Genomic DNA, 17,275 nt, shown 5'->3' on the forward strand with positions numbered 1-17,275 from the left:
TAGCATTGTGAATGGAAAGGGGGAGTGCCTTCAAATGAACAATAATATTTAACATTTATATAGTGAGTTCATGTTCAGTGAGCTTCATGTACATTATCTCCTTTACAACACCCCTGTAATGTAGGCTAGGATATTCTCTCTCTCTGTCTCTCACACACACACACACACACTTTCTCTCTCTCTCTCTCTCTCTCTCTCTCTGTTTCTCACACACACACACACACACACTGCAAATATGCAAATATGAGGCTGAGACCACGCAAACAAGTTCATGGCCGAGGCAAGATTTGAATTGGGGACTTCCCTGAACTCAGTGTTAGCCGCCGTGTGCCACACTTCGAACAGTGTTCTTGATGAATTATCATTCACCACAGTGTTATAGCCCAAACCTTGGAACAGAGTCACGTGACCAGCTCTCCTACTGCAGGCCAGCCTTGCGCGTACCTTGTAGTGTCCCGCTGACTGTGAAACACGTCTTGCAGGAGCACCCACAATTCTTAAGCGGACGGAGGCCTTTTTGCATTCCCAATTCCCTGTTCTGAACTTAGCCTCAACTGTTGGTGGTGAAATTGATCTACAAGCTTTATTCGGGTTCTTGCGCTCTGTTGGCTGGCTGGCTTCTATTTAAGACTGCACCATTGGGAACAAGTTGTTGACGAAAGAGTTCTCCCGCATTTGCAACAAGACTGGTGTAAGGCCTAGCTATTGCTATAAGATAACATCAGCATACCTACCTTTCTGGAGGTCATGTCGCAGAACTCAGGTTGGCTTGTAATCCTGGCACGTATTGGATCTTTACTGTAACAGGTGGACATCTGTAGTGAGGTGACTGCAAATCTCAATTGTATAAATACATAGAAATGATTGTTCCTGCATGAACAAGCTTGCTGCTACAGTGGTTGGATGGTCTGGGATTGAACATTGGTTTTGATCCGAGTCTGCCTGAAACGTTTCCTGCAATTGATTCTGGTTTGTTTCAGACAACTGTTCAAGGTTTTATAAACCATGCTTTATGAAGCCGTGAATGAGTGTCAGGTCTGAACACTCCTCCCTTTAGCCCTACTTTCTCTCTCCCTTTCCACAGCAGCTTTGGCAAAAAAAATCCTGGCTTGTATTAAGCCAGAGTTTCTCATTAGGTCCAAACTGGGGACCTCTGGCTTTTACAATTTACCAGTTACATTCAGTGCTACAGTAGAATCTCAGTGACTTTAAAAATTGGGATGTATATGAACACTTGTGTAATTTTAATCAACCTTACTGGCTAAAAATGCAGAGGGAGATGCTCTGGCAGATTTCTGGAAACAAGAATCAATTGACCTTGAATTTTTAGCTGGCTGAAATGATCCTTTTGACCCCCACCCTCTCGAAAAATCTCACCTGGCTGATTTCTCCAGTCCCTCCTTTCCATCTAACTTTTTAGAGAAATAGGGACAATTTTTAGAAGATGTTTACCAGCCAACTGTAAATTTCCCATCTTCCATTTTTGATTGAATTCCAGATAACCTCCATGGTTCTGAGAGAAGGCTGATTTCATGGAATCAGAATAGTAGGGTTGGAAGGGGCCTGTAAGACCATCGAGTCCAACCCCCTGCTCAATGCAGGAATCTAGGTCAAAGCATAGTGTTCACTCTGTGTCATCAGCTCAGAAATGCTGTAGTTAACTCCTTTTGCACACACTGGCTGCATTCACTCAGAACAGAAAGTTGGACTTACCATGAAGTGTCCTTCTGGCCAGCGGAGAGTGGACCCAACAGCAGTGGATTAGCTCCTCCAGCTTGAGAAGGCAGGGCCAGTGAAATTTCACTTCTACCCCTGGAAGAGGAAAATGCCCCCCTCAGTTGCAGAACTTGCTGATATAGCAGTAGAATCCTCTGAAACTACAAACTAGAAAACTTAGAAAAGATCAACAATTCTCAGGCCAGGCAGGCACGAACACTGCATTGTTTCTGGCACCTCCTGAACATAGCAGTGTTCTAGGAGTCATTCCTCAATTGACCAGTTAAGGTTTTTATTGGCATTGTGTTTTTGAACATGTATAATTTTAATGTCGTGTTTTAATCTTTTTATTCTTTTGTTCACGGCTCCGAAATCTGTTCTAGATATGGAGCGGTATATAAATATTGTAAATAAATAAAATAAAACAATTCCCACCAGCCATGGGGAAAAAAAACAGAGTGAATGAGTACTGGATGGGATAGAGGCCAAGGAAGCCCTATCTACCAAGGGGACATCATGTGAAGACTAAGTCCCCCGTGCCCTCACAAAGTAGGAGTCACCGAAACCTCCCTCTCTGCTGACCAGAAGGACACTTCACAGTAAGTCTGACTTTCCATTCTCAGTCAGCAGAGGAGTATTGCCAACAACAAAGGGATGTCCAACTGCAGTACCTCTCCCTTGGGCAGGCACAGTGTCTCACCGAACCTGTAGCAGAACCGAGCAACCAGAGCATACCCGTCAAACTCGTAATGCCAGATAAAGGTAAAGCGATGAGTCCAGGTAGCAGCCCTGCAAACATCTTCCAGAGGTGCTTGGGTAGCTAATGCAGCAGAGGCTGCTACCCCCCTTACCGAATGGACTATAATTCCATCCGGAACAGGCTTGTTGGAAGAACGGTAGGCCAAGTCTCTGACCCCCCACCGGGTAAGAGTACCTCTGGCCGCTTGACCCCACCTGCTTGTTGAAAACAAAAAGGCCCCGATGTCCTATGTATGTCTTATGTAATTTTTTAGGGCTCTCCGCAGGCTGATCATCCCACCCCCGATAACTCCCCCCCCCCGAATCCAGGGACCCAGGACTCAGGGACCCAGACAGATGGTCACTAGGCTCCGTCCCAGTGGGGTTAGTCCCTTGAGGCTGAAATGCCAGAGAGAAGCAGAACAGAAGGGGAAATGTCAGTGAGGCTGGTTCCGTTCTTGATCGACAGACCGTCATTTGGGGGAGGGGGGGACACTCTTACACACATACTTTCCCTGTTTCTTAGAGTACTGTCTCTGATGGCACTTGGCCCTCCACTTTTCTTGTGACCAGGACTGGGTGGAAGACACGGATGGCGTGGAGGTGCTGGAGGTGAGGACCCTCCCCCTCCAATGGCCACACTTGTGTCTCCTGCCATGTTCCATGCATTTACCACCCACAAACTCAGTGAGAAAGGCCAGAATGTTCTCTTGAGGTGTGTGTAGGAGGTGGTGGGCAAAACAGGGCTTGCAGCTTTCCCTGGATTCCCCTGCTGTTGGCTCCACTCCTCCACTGGCTGAAAATGACATGCCAGGATTCTCCAGAATCCTGCCCTAGGTGGTGAACACTTGTTGCTGATCACGCAGCCCCCTTGATCCTGTTTTACTCCTCCCCGCTAGTATGACCACCAGAAATGGTTTGTTTAGCATGTTCTCCAAAATGAACTTGTCACCCCCTTTACAAGCCAAGATCACAAATCAGGGTTTGTTTGGTTTATGAATCCTGGCTTTTGGGGAGCAAGAAGCCTGGGTCCTCAGTTCAGACTACATGCTAAACAAATCGTTGGTTCGTATAGCAGTCACCATAGCAGGAAAGAGCAAAATGGGGAAAAGGCATGCTGTATGCCACAGGATTTTTCACAATCCTGGCTTTATTGTTCCATGTGAATGAGGCCACTCTCTGCATCTTATAAAATGTATCTCCATAATCATCAAAGATAGAAGTTTGCTTTATGACATTAAAACAAAACCTTGAGGTTTTGAGGACCCAAATTCTGTTCCAGACAATCCATATTTAAAAAAAAAAAATACACAAGATGAACAGTCCTGTTCGTTTCACAGTTGTGCCAGAGTCGATTCCTATATTTCTCTCCCCACCCAGCTTCATTTAAGAAAAATGAAATTGAGTGTTCTGGTAGCCTTGTGATGGTCTTGCTTAGAGAAGGTGGCTCAGCTAGCAGTTTAACAATCCTTTAAAAAAAGAGTTCCAAATATCCCAGAGTGCAAATGCTATGAAGGTGGGATTGCCCTGATGAACGTTGAAATGGAATTTGGTGTGATCCAGCAGAACGCTCTGTTGTACTTGGCTGCACGCACATAACGCCGTACTGTACAAGCTAGTAAGTAGTTGGTTAACTATGGTTGAGAAATCTTGTATCTTGTGTACAAACCTTAAACGAGCATGTGTGCATTTCCAGTGTTAAGATTGTATGCCCGCATATAAGATGGTTCAGATAAGACTCAATATTTTTTTTTCTCTTCCTCTTCACAGCCATCCCTTCCTGTCCTGTATACATTATCCAGCCAAGCTACACACGAAGCTGTTCATCTCCTTTGTAGGATGTTGGTCTTTGATCCAGTGAGTCCGTGTTTCGTGTTCCACATTTAAAATGGGGAAGAGGAAACAGAAGGAAATTAGGGGTGGGGAAGCTGTTTTATAGAATAAAATCAGGTGGGGAACCTCTGTCAGCCCAAGGTCCAAATTCCGTTTTGGAGAGGCTATCGGGGCTGCGTTCGAGTTGTGGGTGGTGTCAGGATTGGGCCCAAGCTCCCTGGTTTGGTTTCAGACCCTGATTTAGATTTGGAGGCAGAGGTAGAAGCCCAGCCAAGGCAGGGAGTGGAGGAGGAAATTCCCCAAGACTCTCTAGGAGTCAGGGATGAATCTTCCCAGGGGCTTATTGAACAGGAGGCCCAGGTTCAGAGACCATCATCCCCCCTCGGAACTTAGCTTTTGTCAGAGGAGGAGGAAGCCCCGGAACTGACAGGTGTCAGAGTGTGGCACAGAGTTAAGTGGGTGGAGGTGGGAGGTGGTCCGCCAGATTGGCTGTCCATCAGAAGTTGGAACAGGAGGATCCTTCCTGAAGGAGGAGCCTGGTAAAAGCCTGAGCACTGTGGGAAACCGTCCATTTGAGTTGACAGGCAACTGCCTTCCTTTGTTTAGCTAATTCGACGCAATGCTACAGGTGTGAAGGGGTGTTATTAACTGAATAAAGGTTACCTAGCATCCATGTGCAAGGTCCATTGCAGACTGTGCGGCTGGGCAGGGTAAATGAGGCTCTTTAGCCATCCTGAAGACCTCCTACTTTTACAGAAAAGTAGTGCGGGGTCAGAATGGGTTTTGTCTTGTAAAACACCCAGAGAGCTTTGGCTAATGGGTGGTATAGGAATGTAATTAATAAGAGAGGGGGGGAGAGAGAGAGAGTCGTGGATCACTGCCTTGTTGTGGCGAAGGGGCTTGCGTATCTCAGTGAAGCCATAAGCTATGCTGTGCAGGGCCACCCAAGACGGACAGGTCATGGCAGAGAGTTCTGACAAAATGTGGTCCACTGGAGAAGGAAATTGCAACCCACTCCAGGATTCTTGCCAAGAAAACCCCATGGAACATATCACAAGGCTAAAAGAGATGACGCTGGAAGATGAGCCCCTCAGGTCGGAAGGTGTCCAATATACTACTGGGGAAGAGCAGAGGGAATTTCCAAGTAGCGCCAGAAAGAGTGAAGCGGCTGGGCCAAAGCCGAAAGGACACTCAGCTCTGGATGTGTCTGGTGGTGAAAAGAAAATCCAATGCTGTAAAGAACAATATTGTTTAGGAACCTGGAATGTAAGATCAATGAATCAAGGTAAGCTGGAGGTGGTCAAACATGAGATGGCAAGATTGAACATCGACATCTTGGGAATCAGCGAACTAAAATGGACAAGCATGGGTGAATTTAATTCAGGTGACCATCATATCTACTACTGTGGGCAAGAATCCCTTAGAAGAAATGGAGTAGCACTCATAGTCAATAAAAGGGTGGGAAAAGCAGTACTGGGGTACAATCTCAAAAACGATAGAATGATCTCAGAACGAATCCGAGGCAAACCATTCAACATCACAGTAATTCAAGTCTATGCCCCAGCCACTGAGGCTGAAGAAGCTGAGGTTGATCAGTTCTATGAAGATCTACAACACCTTCTAGAACTCACACCAAAAAAAATGTCCTTTTCATCATAGGGGATTGGAATGCTAAAGTAGGAAGTCAAGAAATCACCGGGATAACAGGCAAACATAGCCTTGGTGTACAAAATGAAGCAGGACAAAGGCTAATAGAGTTTTGCCAAGAGAACACGCTGATCATAGCAAACACTCTTTTCCAACAGCACAAGAGGTGACTCTACACATGGGCATCACCAGATGGTCAATATTGAAGTCTGATTGAGTATGTACTTTGCAGCCAAAGATGGAGAAGTCCTATACAGTCAGTAAAAACAAGACCTGGAGCTGACTGTGGCTCAGATCATGAGCTTCTTGTTGCAAAATTTCAGCTTAAATTGAAGAACGTAGGGAAAACCACTAAACCATTCAGGTATGACCTAAATCATATCCCTTATGAATATACAGTGGAGGGGAGGAATAGATTTAAGGGATTAGACCTGATAGAGTGCCTGAGGAACTATGGACGGAGGTCTGTGACATTGTTCAGGAGGCAGCAACTCAATCCATCCCAAAGAAAAAGAAATGCAAGAAAGCCAAGTGGCTGTCTGATGAGGCTTTACAAGTAGCTGAGGAAAGAAGGGAAGCGAAAAGCAAGGGAGAAAGGGGAAGATATATCCAACTGAATGCAGAGTTCCAGAGAATAGCAAGGAGACACAGGAAGGCCTTCTTAAATGAACAATGCAGAGAAATCGAGGAAAACAATAGAATGGGAAAGACTAGAGATCTTTTCAAGAAAATCAGAGATATCGAGGGAACGTTTTGTGCAAAGACAGGCATGGTAAAGGACAAAGAAGGCAGAGACCTGACAGAAGCAGATGAGATTAAGAAGAGGTGGAAAGAATACACAGAAGAACTATACAGGAAAGATCTGAATGTCCCTGATAGCCATGATAGTGCGGTCACTGAACTTGAGCTGGACATCCTAGAGAGTGAAGTCAAGTGGGCCTTAGGAAGCATTACTAACAACAAGGCTACCGGAGATGACAGTCTTCCAGCTGAGCTATTTAAAATCCTAAAAGATGATGCTGTTAAAGTGCTGCACTTAATATCCCAACAAATTTGGAACACTCAACAGTGGCCACAAGACTGGAAAAGGTCAGTTTACATTCCAATTCCAAAGAAGGGCAACGCCAAAGAGTGTTCAAACTACCGTGCAATTGCACTCATTTCACATGCCAGCAAGGTTATGCTCAAAATCCTACAAGCTAGGCTTCAGCAGTATGTGAACCGAGAACTACCAGAAGTACAAGCAGGGTTTCGAAGAGGCAGAGAAACTAGAGATCAAATCGCCAACATTTGCTGGATCATGGAGAAAGCAAGAGAATTCCAGAAAAATGTCTATTTCTGCTTCATTGACTACACTAAAGCCTTTGATTGTGTGGATCACAACAAACTGTGACAAATTCTTAAAGAGATGGGAGTACCAGACCACCTTACCTGTCTCCTGAGAAACCTGTACGAGGGTCAAGAAGCAACAGTAAGAACCGGACATGGAACAACCGATTGGTTCAAAATTGGGAAAGGAGTACGACAAGGCTGTATATTGTCGCCCTGCTTATTTAACTTATACGCAGAGTACATCATGAGAAACACCGGGTTGGATGAATCACAGGTCGGAATTAAGATTGCCGGGAGAATTATCAACAACCTCAGATACGCAGACGATACCACCCTAATGGCAGAAAGCAAAGAGGATCTCAAGAGCCTCTTGTTGAGGGTGAAAGAGGAGAGTGCAAAAGCTGGTTTGAAACTCAACATTAAGAAAACTAAGATCATGTCATCTGGCCCCATCACTTCCTGGCATATATGAAGGGGAAGAAATGGAAGCAGTGACAGATTTTACTTTCTTGGGCTCCAAGATCACCGCAGATGGTGACTGCAGCCATGAAATTAAAAGACGCTTGCTCCTTGGGAGGAAAGCTATGGCAAACCTAGACAGCATAGTAAGAAGCAGAGACATCACCTTGCCGACAAAGATCCGTCTAATCAAAGCTATGGTTTTCCCAGTAGCAATGTATGGCTGTGAGAGCTGGACTATAAGGAAGGCTGAGCGCCCAAGAACTGATGCCTTCGAACTGTGGTGCTGAAGAAGACTCTTACGAGTCCCCTGGACTGCAAGGAGGTCCAATCAGTCCATCCTAAAGGAAATCAACCCTGAGTGCTCATTGGAAGGACAGATACTGAAGCTGAAGCTCAAATATTTTGGCCACCTAATGCGAAGAGAAAACTCCCTGGAAAAGACCCTGATGCTGGGAAAGATTGAAGGCAAAAGGAGAAGGGGATGGCAGAGGATGAGATGGCTAGATAGCGTCACTGATGCAATGAATATGAACTTGAGCACACTCCAGGAGAGAGCGGAGGACAGGAAAGCCTGGTGTGCTATGGTCCATGGGGTCACGAAGAGTCAGACACGACTGAACGACTGAACAACAACAACAACAGAGAGAGAGAGAGAGACCCACCCACCCACCTTGGGGAGTTCTTCACTGGCTCCTGATGAATCTTGGGGAATTTCCTCCACCACACCTTGTCTCTGCTGGGCTTCTTCTAACTCCATCTCCGAATCTGAATCAGAGTCCAAAACCAAAACAGAGGGCCTGGGCTCAGTCCTGACACAGACCCCAGGGGGCTACTGCTGGATTACTGGGCTAAACGGATGAACGGTCTGGCAGCTTCCTGCGTTCCTAATGTCACAAGTTAAAATAGAGGTATTACCCCAGTGTGGCTTCTGAATATATATTGAATTGAATTGAATGTAAAAAAAAATATGGATGTAGTATGCAACACGTAGGAAAAACTACGAGTGTCCTAAGAACAAGATTCTGTAATCTTGACAGAAATCTAGAGCAAAAACTAGAGCAGCCTGTTGCAATACATTTTAACTCACCTGCATATCATCTCTCTGATTTACAATTGTTTCCAATTCAACAAACAAAGGACACTGACAAGCTTGACAGAAAGGAAATCTTCTGAGTCTACAGACTCAGAACTCTTAGTCCATATAGCCTTAATCTGGAGGACAACTCATAAGCTTTATACCACTCATTCCTCTGGGGTTTTTTCCCCCCGTATGAATTTTCTTTTCCCAGCATTCCAAACTGCCAGTCTTGGTATCCATTTAACATCACACCTACTGGTGAGGGTGGAAGCCAAAACATTCAGCTCTAAATACATGTTGAAACTACTCTGATGTTAGTCTATGTATCCTTATGTCAACTGGGCTACCTGTAATCACTGATAGAAGTTAAGTTCCCAACATCTCTTTGAGGCCAACAACAATCCTGAAAAATGGATTTTGGGTGGGTGATGGTCTTACTGCCTGATGTGCTAGTGTTGGGATGAGAGGTCCAGCAATTTTTGAGCTTGCCTACATTCTCTGAAAATTATTTTGAAGCTGATTTTGGCTCTCTCCCATATTCACTTTCGACCCATTTTTCAGCTTTTTTGAGCAGGAAAACTGCACATTTCTGTGCATATTTTTCTAAAGTGCACACTTCCCCCCATTCATTGAAGTGTGATTTTGTTTTTTATTTTAAAAAATGCACATTTCAAAGCATACATTTTTTTTTTTGAATACGCGTTTTTTGAAAGTGAGCATAAATTCAGGAATTTGAAGACATTTCTCCAAAAAAGTATTCCTGTTCAGGATTGTGAATGTGACACGGTTGCATGATTTGTGAACAGAAATGAAATTCTCATACATCGCAATTGCACTGCAGTGACTGGGGAATGAAGGTAGACTTAGGACGCAGTCCTGTGGGGATAGGCAACTGCCTCCGAACTTGAAGGCGACCGTCTATCCAGTGCAGGGCAGGAGAAGCACGGAGGGGATCGTTCCCTCTGCGCTTCTTCTGCCCTACATTTGCAACTAGACAGCCGGTTGTGGGTGTCTTGCCGTGGGAGCACGAAGAGGGGAAGGAGGTTGCTGTATGACACATAGGATGTGTTGTACAGATGGCTACTCCCTCCCCGCCCCAGAATGTCCCCAGTCACACCCCTTTCTGGCCGGTCCGCACTCCTCTTGCAAGTGCGGAGGATCGGGCTGTTCTGCACTGCTCGGAGGCAGCGCGGAAGCCAGGGGAGGTCAGTTCCCGGAAAACAGCATATCCTATGGCCATCTAGCCGCTGTCTAGCTGCAGGAAGGCAGAGCGGGGGAGGAGACAACCGGACGACACATAGGATGTGTCATACCAGCATTTCTGCCTTCCCTGCCCCAGAACACCCCCCAGAATGCCCTGTTTTGGTCACTTCACTCCTCCTAGCTTGGAGCGTGGGGCTGTTCACACAGCACGTAGTTAAACTCTGGAATTCGCTACCACAGGATGTAGTGATGGCCCTCAATTTGGATGGCTTTGAAAGGGGGTTGGAGAAATTCCTGGAGGAGAAGGCTGTCAATGGCTACTAGCCTTGATGGCTCTATGCTGGCTCCAGGACCAGAGGTGGTGAGCCTATGTACACCAGTTGCTGGGGAACATGGGCGGGAGGGTGCTCTTGGGCTCATGTCCTGCTTGTGGTTCCTGGTCAACAGCTGGTTGGCCACTGTGTGATGGGCCCTTGATCTGATCCAGCAGGGCTCTTTTTATGTTCTTACATTCTTAACCTATCCCCGCTTTGCACACATCTTTCATTATCCTTTGCTCTAGCTCCTCCTGTCCAGCTTGGTGCTCTTTATGCCAGAGGGTCAGGAGGAAAGACGAATCCATCTCCTGTCTGCCTCCTCTGTCCTTGCAAGATCCCTACCCTTGGGAATCCACCTGCCCCAAGTTCTTCATTGTGGCTCAGGAATTAATTAATTAAGCCCCATCTTGGCCTTCTGTCTCTGCTGCTCCCTTTATGCTCTGCTCTCTTCCCCCTGGCTCATTAGCCCAGTCTGAACCGCTCACTAGCAGAAATCCTGGCTCCTGAAGCAGCAGCTGCCCACATAAACGGCTTTAAAACAGAAGAAAGAGATGGCGGATGTAAATTGTTGACGGAAGGGCTCTAGGAAGTGGAACTTTAATTATTTTATTGTACAATCTTGATTTTCTGATCACTCACTCATGCGCACACACACACAGACACACACACACACACACACACACGTATGCGTGTGTATATATGCGTATGTGCATACACACACACCCCATACTTTTTCTCAGTAATAGGAACATTTGGAGTGGCACGTGTGTGTGTGGGGAAACATTGCCCTCTGCTTCTTTGAACTTGCTAATTATCTGTCTCACTGGAAGACAGTCTCCCTCACCCTAGTTTTTGCATTTGAAGGGAGGGGGAGAGGAAGAAATAGCAGCTGCGGTGTCTTTAAATCTCTGCCTGATCTGCCATTTGTGCATGCTCCCCACTACCCACACTTTAAGAGGGATGCAGACAAGCTGGAGAGGGTTCAGAGGAGGGCAACGGAGATGATCAGGGGACTGGAAACAAAGCCCTGTGAAGAGAGACTGAAAGAACTGGGCATGTTTAGCCTGGAGAAGAGAAGACTGAGGGGAGATAGGATAGCGCTCTTCAAGTCCTTGAAAGGTTGTCACAGAGAGGAAGGCCAGGATCTCTTCTCGATCATCCCGGAGTGCAGGACACAGAACAATGGGCTTAAGTTCCAGGAAGCCAGATTCTGGCTGAACATCAGGAAGAACAGTCCTGACTGTTAGAGCGGTATGACAATGGAACCAACTACCTAGGGAGGTGGTGGGCTCTCCCACACTGGAGGCATTCAAGACGAGGCTGGATAGCCACGTGTCAGGGATGCTCTGACTTGGATTCCTGCACTGAGCAGGGGGTTGGACTCGATGGTCTTGTAGGCCCCTTCCAGCCCTACTATTCTATGATTCTGTGATTCTATACCCTTTAGTTTTGTTGCTACTTTTCAATCCCTCTGGGAGCAAAAGGGTTAGCAGCAGCAGCCGCCGCCTTGGGCAGCGTTTGATGATCTGCGATGACTTCTGCCCACAGGTAGCTCGGCAAACTGGGGGCGGGGTAGAAGCAGAGTGGAGTCTGGAGGCAGTCGGGATGGAAGCTTGATTTTTTAAAAGAATAAATGGGGGGGAGGAGGGATGAAAATGGATCTGGCTCGTGTGAATTGTACCCTCCCTTTTCCTACCTACATGGCTCCATCATGCCCACTCGTGTGGCCAGAACATAGCACAATATTTATTTATTGTGTTTATAATCTGCCCAATAAAAAAGCATTATCTGGGCAGACAGCAAAAAGTGAAAAGAATAAAATACAATACAAAAGACAACAAAGGGGGAAATATTACGTATCTAAAACATCCATAAAATCTAAAATGCCTGAGAGAAAAGAGTGGTCTTTGCCTGGCACCAAAGAGATAACAGCATAGGCGCTGAGGGAGCCTCCTTGCAGAGGGCATTACAAAAATGGGGGGCCACAACTGAGAAGGCCCTTTCTCTTTGAGCCACGCACCTAACTTCCTTTGGCAGGAGCACCCAAAGGAGGGCCTCCAAAGATGAGTGAGAACATGTGTCAGAGGACATTCCTCAGGCACACATTTCTTTAGATTTACACATAAAAAGCATAATACCCCAAGTTGCATGGAAAGACGATTGCAATTCCATATGTAGCTTACACTGGAAGAGCAGTGAATAGATAGCATTAGGAGCTGCCTGTCTGGAAGCACCCCCAGTCTATATACTCCCCTACACATTGAACCCGCCATCTCTTCTGATCCATCCAGGTCGCTCAGATGCTACAGCAGTCCAAAACAAGAACACTTCCATATCCCATCCTTCAGCACAGCATTTCAGGCTGCGCCATTCCCAGTTCTGGGGCTAGTATCTTCCCTCCCATCTACCAGTAATGGTGTAGATCAGGAGAAGTAGCAAGACGGTGCAAAAAATAAAAGAAAATATTGCATGTCTTTGTGATGCCAGCATACCTGGTTCCATGTTCTCATGGGGAAAGTGACCCACCCAGGCTATACTTGAAGGCTTTGCCAAGCTGGACTAAGGTACTTCAAAATGGTATCCATTTATTTCTTCTGTAAACAAAGAGCCCTCTGTTCAGTGGTCCCCCACAGTGTATAAATATTTGGGGGCTGATCTCATCATTATGTGAAAGGAAGACCTGCAGTAGGCCCATTATAACTGTCCTTGAATGGAATGGTTATCAATCAATATGTTCTAGAACCCTGTAACGTATCCCTCTTTTTGTTGCTATAAGTGTTCTTTTTATTACCTTGTTAAAACATAAAGCTTACCAATAACTAAAACAAATCCTCAAGCAGACAGCACCCTGAGTAAGTTGTCCTCTAGATCCAGTGATACAATTTCACATCCTGGAGGCTGTTTGTGCAAACCTGAATTTGCGACAGAACCATTCAGTGGTATTGGGAATACAGTTAGAGTAGATGTTTCTCATTGGTGTGCGCACACCGTGTGTCGCATAGCAAAGCTTAAGACCTCTGGCGGCGTGTGGGGAAAAGTTGTTAGCGATGCTGGCTTTTTCAAGTAAACACTGCCTCCTAGTGGTTATAGTAGAAGGACAAGGACATTAGAAAAAATGATAGAATGGGGCTTAAGTCAGCAAGCGAAGTAAATACGTGACAAAAGAAAGTCTTCCCTGAAAATCCATAATTCTGTGTTTTACCTTCTCTCAAATTCCAGTCCAAAAGAATATCCGCTAAGGATGCCTTAGCTCATCCATATCTTGACGAAGGGCGTTTGCGATATCACACCTGCATGTGTAAATGTTGTTTTTCCACCTCAACTGGAAGAGTTTACACCAGTGATTTTGAACCCATCACCAATCCCAAATTCGACGATACTTTCGAAAAGAACCTCAGTTCTGTCCGGCAGGTGAAAGGTTGGTGTTTTGAGTTAGAATGGTTCATCCTTGGCTTTGTTTATTGTTGATTACTTTATTGTTGTCTCACCAAGATAACAAATACACACTTGGAACAAAATATGTGTACATTGTATTTATGTATATAATCGTATGTATGCTTAGTATTTATGTATATAATCGTATGTATGCTTAGTATTTATGTATATACCTACGTATATTAAAATGTTCAGAGTAGGTTTTTCTTCAGTATTTTTATGGAAAGTGCTTTGCTAGATAGCTACGAAACAAAAATTTTCCATTGTTTCACAGAATTTCAGTCTGTGAAATAACAGCAAGATGTTGCGTTTTTTTAAATTATTGGGATATTCTCACTCCTGTACCAGTAATGCTGTCTAGGGAAGGTGGTGTGTGTGTGTGTGTGTGTCTACCCCTCTGTGTGAAATTGTTCCTTCAAGCGCTTGTATTTCACTGTGCACACTTAGTTTTGATCAGTTTATTTTAATAATATGCCACTTTTCCATAGTAGGCCATGCCCAAAGTGTCTCACAATAAAGATTAAAAACATGTCAAAATACAGCATCCTGTTGTGTGGGAGAAGGTGGTGTTTCAGGTCCCCAGCAATTTAGGGCCTTAAGGGCGCAATCCTAACTAGATAGGCGGCCGCCTCTGAACTCAGAGGCAACTGCCTATCCAAAACAGGGCAGGAGCAGCACAGACGGGATCGTTCCCTTCGCACTTCTCCTGTCCTGCTTTTTTGGCTAGACAGCCAATTGCAACTGTCTAGCCATGGGAGCATGGAGTGGGGAAGGAGGCTGCAGTCCGACACAGGATGTGTCGTACAGGCAGCTACACCCTCCCCGCCCCGGAACGCCACCATCCTCTTGCAAGTGCGGAGGACGGTGCCAGTGCAGCTGTGCTGAGTCTGTCAGGATGTGATCTCTATGCCCAGCCCCAGCTGGCAACCCAGTCCCCTATATTGTGAGCCAGGTGCATGGCCTGAGCAGCGTTCACAGGCACCATGTTGTACTAATCCAACCAAGATGTTACCAGAGCACTGCTAGCTGTGGCCAAACTGTATCTGTCCAGAAAGGGCCTCAACTGGTGAAAGGTATTTCTTCCCATGGAGGCTTCTTGGGCCAGGCTGAATCTAACAGGAGATTCAAAATGGTGAACCTGATCCTTCAGAGGGAGCGTAAACCTGTCCAGAACGAGCTGAACATCACCTCCCAGGGCAGACAAACTACCTACTGCCTTGCCTGGCTTGATTGTCAATTTGTTGGCTGTTATGAATGCATAATTTGAAAATAAAGTATGTTGCTTGCTTCAGAACTACCTGTCTGCAGAATTATACAAACTTAACTAGTTGACTAAAACCCATACAATCAGCTACGATTTCTTAAATCGGGCTCTGACTGCAGCCCATGTGGTTAATAGTGACCATTTTGAAAACCTGGAGTTTGAAAACTTCTTTCTGTACATTTTGGGAAAATTCAAACAAACAGGTTGGGAGCTTTGGGCTTCCTACATCGTGGGCTCAGGTTACAGGAAGCCAGATTCCGGCTGAACATCAGGAAAAACTTCCTGACTGTTAGAGCAATATGACCATGGAACCAATGACCTAGGGAGGTGGTGGGCTCTGCCACTCTGGAGGCGTTCAAGACGAGGCTGGACAGCCACGTGTCAGGGATGCTCTGACTTGGATTCCTGCATTGAGCAGGGGGTTGGACCCGATGGCCTTGTAGGCCCCTTCCAACCCTACTATTCTATGATTCTATGATTCTGCAACATTCTGATCTGGTTAAGGAATATTTTTCACATGTGTTGTCCAAAATTATTGCAGGCATGTTTCCACTGTTTCTGACCCTATTGTTCCATGCAGTTTTCATTAGATTGTGTGAAATTGGGTTTACTTTCTTCCTCCCCAACCCCTTCTTATTTTTCAGAAATAATTCATCAGTTCATTTTGGAACAGCAGAAAGGAAACAGAGTTCCTCTGTGCATCAATCCTCAGTCTGCTGCTTTTAAGAGCTTTATTAGGTAACTGTATGTAATCACATCTGATATTCATTCACCTTTCTTTAGTGGCACGGCAATTTTTAAAAAAAAAAAAAACCCAACACCTATATTTGAATTAAGTGTTCTGCAACAACTTTAGCTGCATGCCAAATTTATTCTTAGGAGTGCCTTAACTTTTACAAAAATAGCTTTTGTCAACCAAGAACTGTTGCCATGCAAAACCCCACTAAAAAAGAATGGAAAGTGTTTGGCAGGTGGTTGCCTTGGAGTTTTTCACATGGCTCTAATCTGCTTTGGGCCAATTTGGTGCTAAGTGTATTCCATAACATGGTAATTTCAGGAAAAGGTCACTCTGTTTTTGTGTGGAGCAGCTGTCCACTGCTGTGATACTCAATTTGCCACACATCCAGGGAGAATGAAGCTTGATCTGCCTGTACAACAGAATGAGGTGGTAGAAAGATCTCTGTGTAAGGAGAAAACTAAGACAGCAGGGAAGTGGGCTGGGCTAGAAATTCTCTCCTCAGGATACTGGTATTTTACTAGAACAAAAGTTTTACATCGAGGGAGCATTTAAAAATGACACAACCCTCCGCACAGTCTGAACGGGCACAGTCCACCTCAGAATTTTACAGCCTGCCTGAAGGCAGGGAGTTCCACAGGTAGGGGGCCACCACGCTGAAGGCTGTTTTCCTGGTGGACTCCAGCCAGGCCATAGGTCCGTGTGGAACCACCAGGGACATCCCCTCTTGGGTTAAAAGGATCAATTAAGAGACGATGGGAAAGATGCTTTTCTTTGGTCCCCTGGCCAGTAGCAGAGACCAGAATGTGTTCCCCTTCAGCTCTGCAGCCCCGAGAGCAACAGTTACTTAGACAGCTTTGTTTCAGCTGGGGATGGGGGTTAAGCCAAAAGCTTCATAGAAGGGAGGAGTCCCACTTGGACATTCCGGGTGGGAGTTACAAGGGACAGCAAGGGAGGATAGGCAAAGTCATTTAAAAATAGGTGTCTTTTAGTAGATCTGAGGACTGGTCATGGGAGGAGAAGCATATCTAGGACTGAGGGTAAAGAAATAAGGTCAGGGTGAGTCCAGGGAGACTTGTAATGGTAAGGAGAAGGAATTTGGGCTGGATGTGGGACGGGTCAGGAAGCTAGTGGAAAGAACTGAGGATGGATGTTGCATTCTCTGAGCAACAAGAGAGGTGAATGAACGACTCTGGCAGCAGAGTTTTGGACAACGGTGAGAGACTGAGAAGACCAGAGAGAAAGGTGCAATAATTGCAGCAAGGAATGGCTACAGCAAGAACCCAGCGTTTTAGCCAAAGGGAATAAGAGGAAGAGACTGGTTCCGTAACAGTGTATTACTGTCACTGAACAGCCACATTCACACATCTGAGACGAGAGAGCGGTGCTTTCCTTCACCAGCTATGGATTCTGGGCCGCATGGGCCTCTTTCTCTTAACTGAGCTCTGCCCCTTCGACATGTGGGCCAGTGCCGCCTTCGTGCATGTGGCGTTCAGCTTCTTTGTTTTCTGACG

The 17,275-nt window shown here is 45.8% G+C and overlaps 1 protein-coding gene across 5 annotated transcripts in view; it reads left to right on the forward strand.

Annotated features, from left to right (window-relative positions):
* The window catches only part of NLK (nemo like kinase), a 124,895-nt gene that overhangs the window by 101,426 nt on the left and 6,194 nt on the right, over positions 1–17,275 (forward strand). For all 5 annotated transcript variants that reach the window (XM_084822622.1, XM_084822623.1, XM_084822626.1 and 2 more), the window contains 3 exons: positions 4,225–4,311; positions 13,546–13,744; positions 15,670–15,763. In XM_084822622.1, the coding sequence (XP_084678748.1) occupies positions 4,225–4,311; positions 13,546–13,744; positions 15,670–15,763 (380 nt within the window). The remainder of the gene's footprint in view (positions 1–4,224; positions 4,312–13,545; positions 13,745–15,669; positions 15,764–17,275) is intronic.

Source organism: Heloderma suspectum, chromosome 16 (genome assembly GCF_057233095.1).
Source record: "Heloderma suspectum isolate Gila_16-S chromosome 16, 16-S_ref, whole genome shotgun sequence".
NCBI lineage: Eukaryota > Metazoa > Chordata > Lepidosauria > Squamata > Helodermatidae > Heloderma > Heloderma suspectum.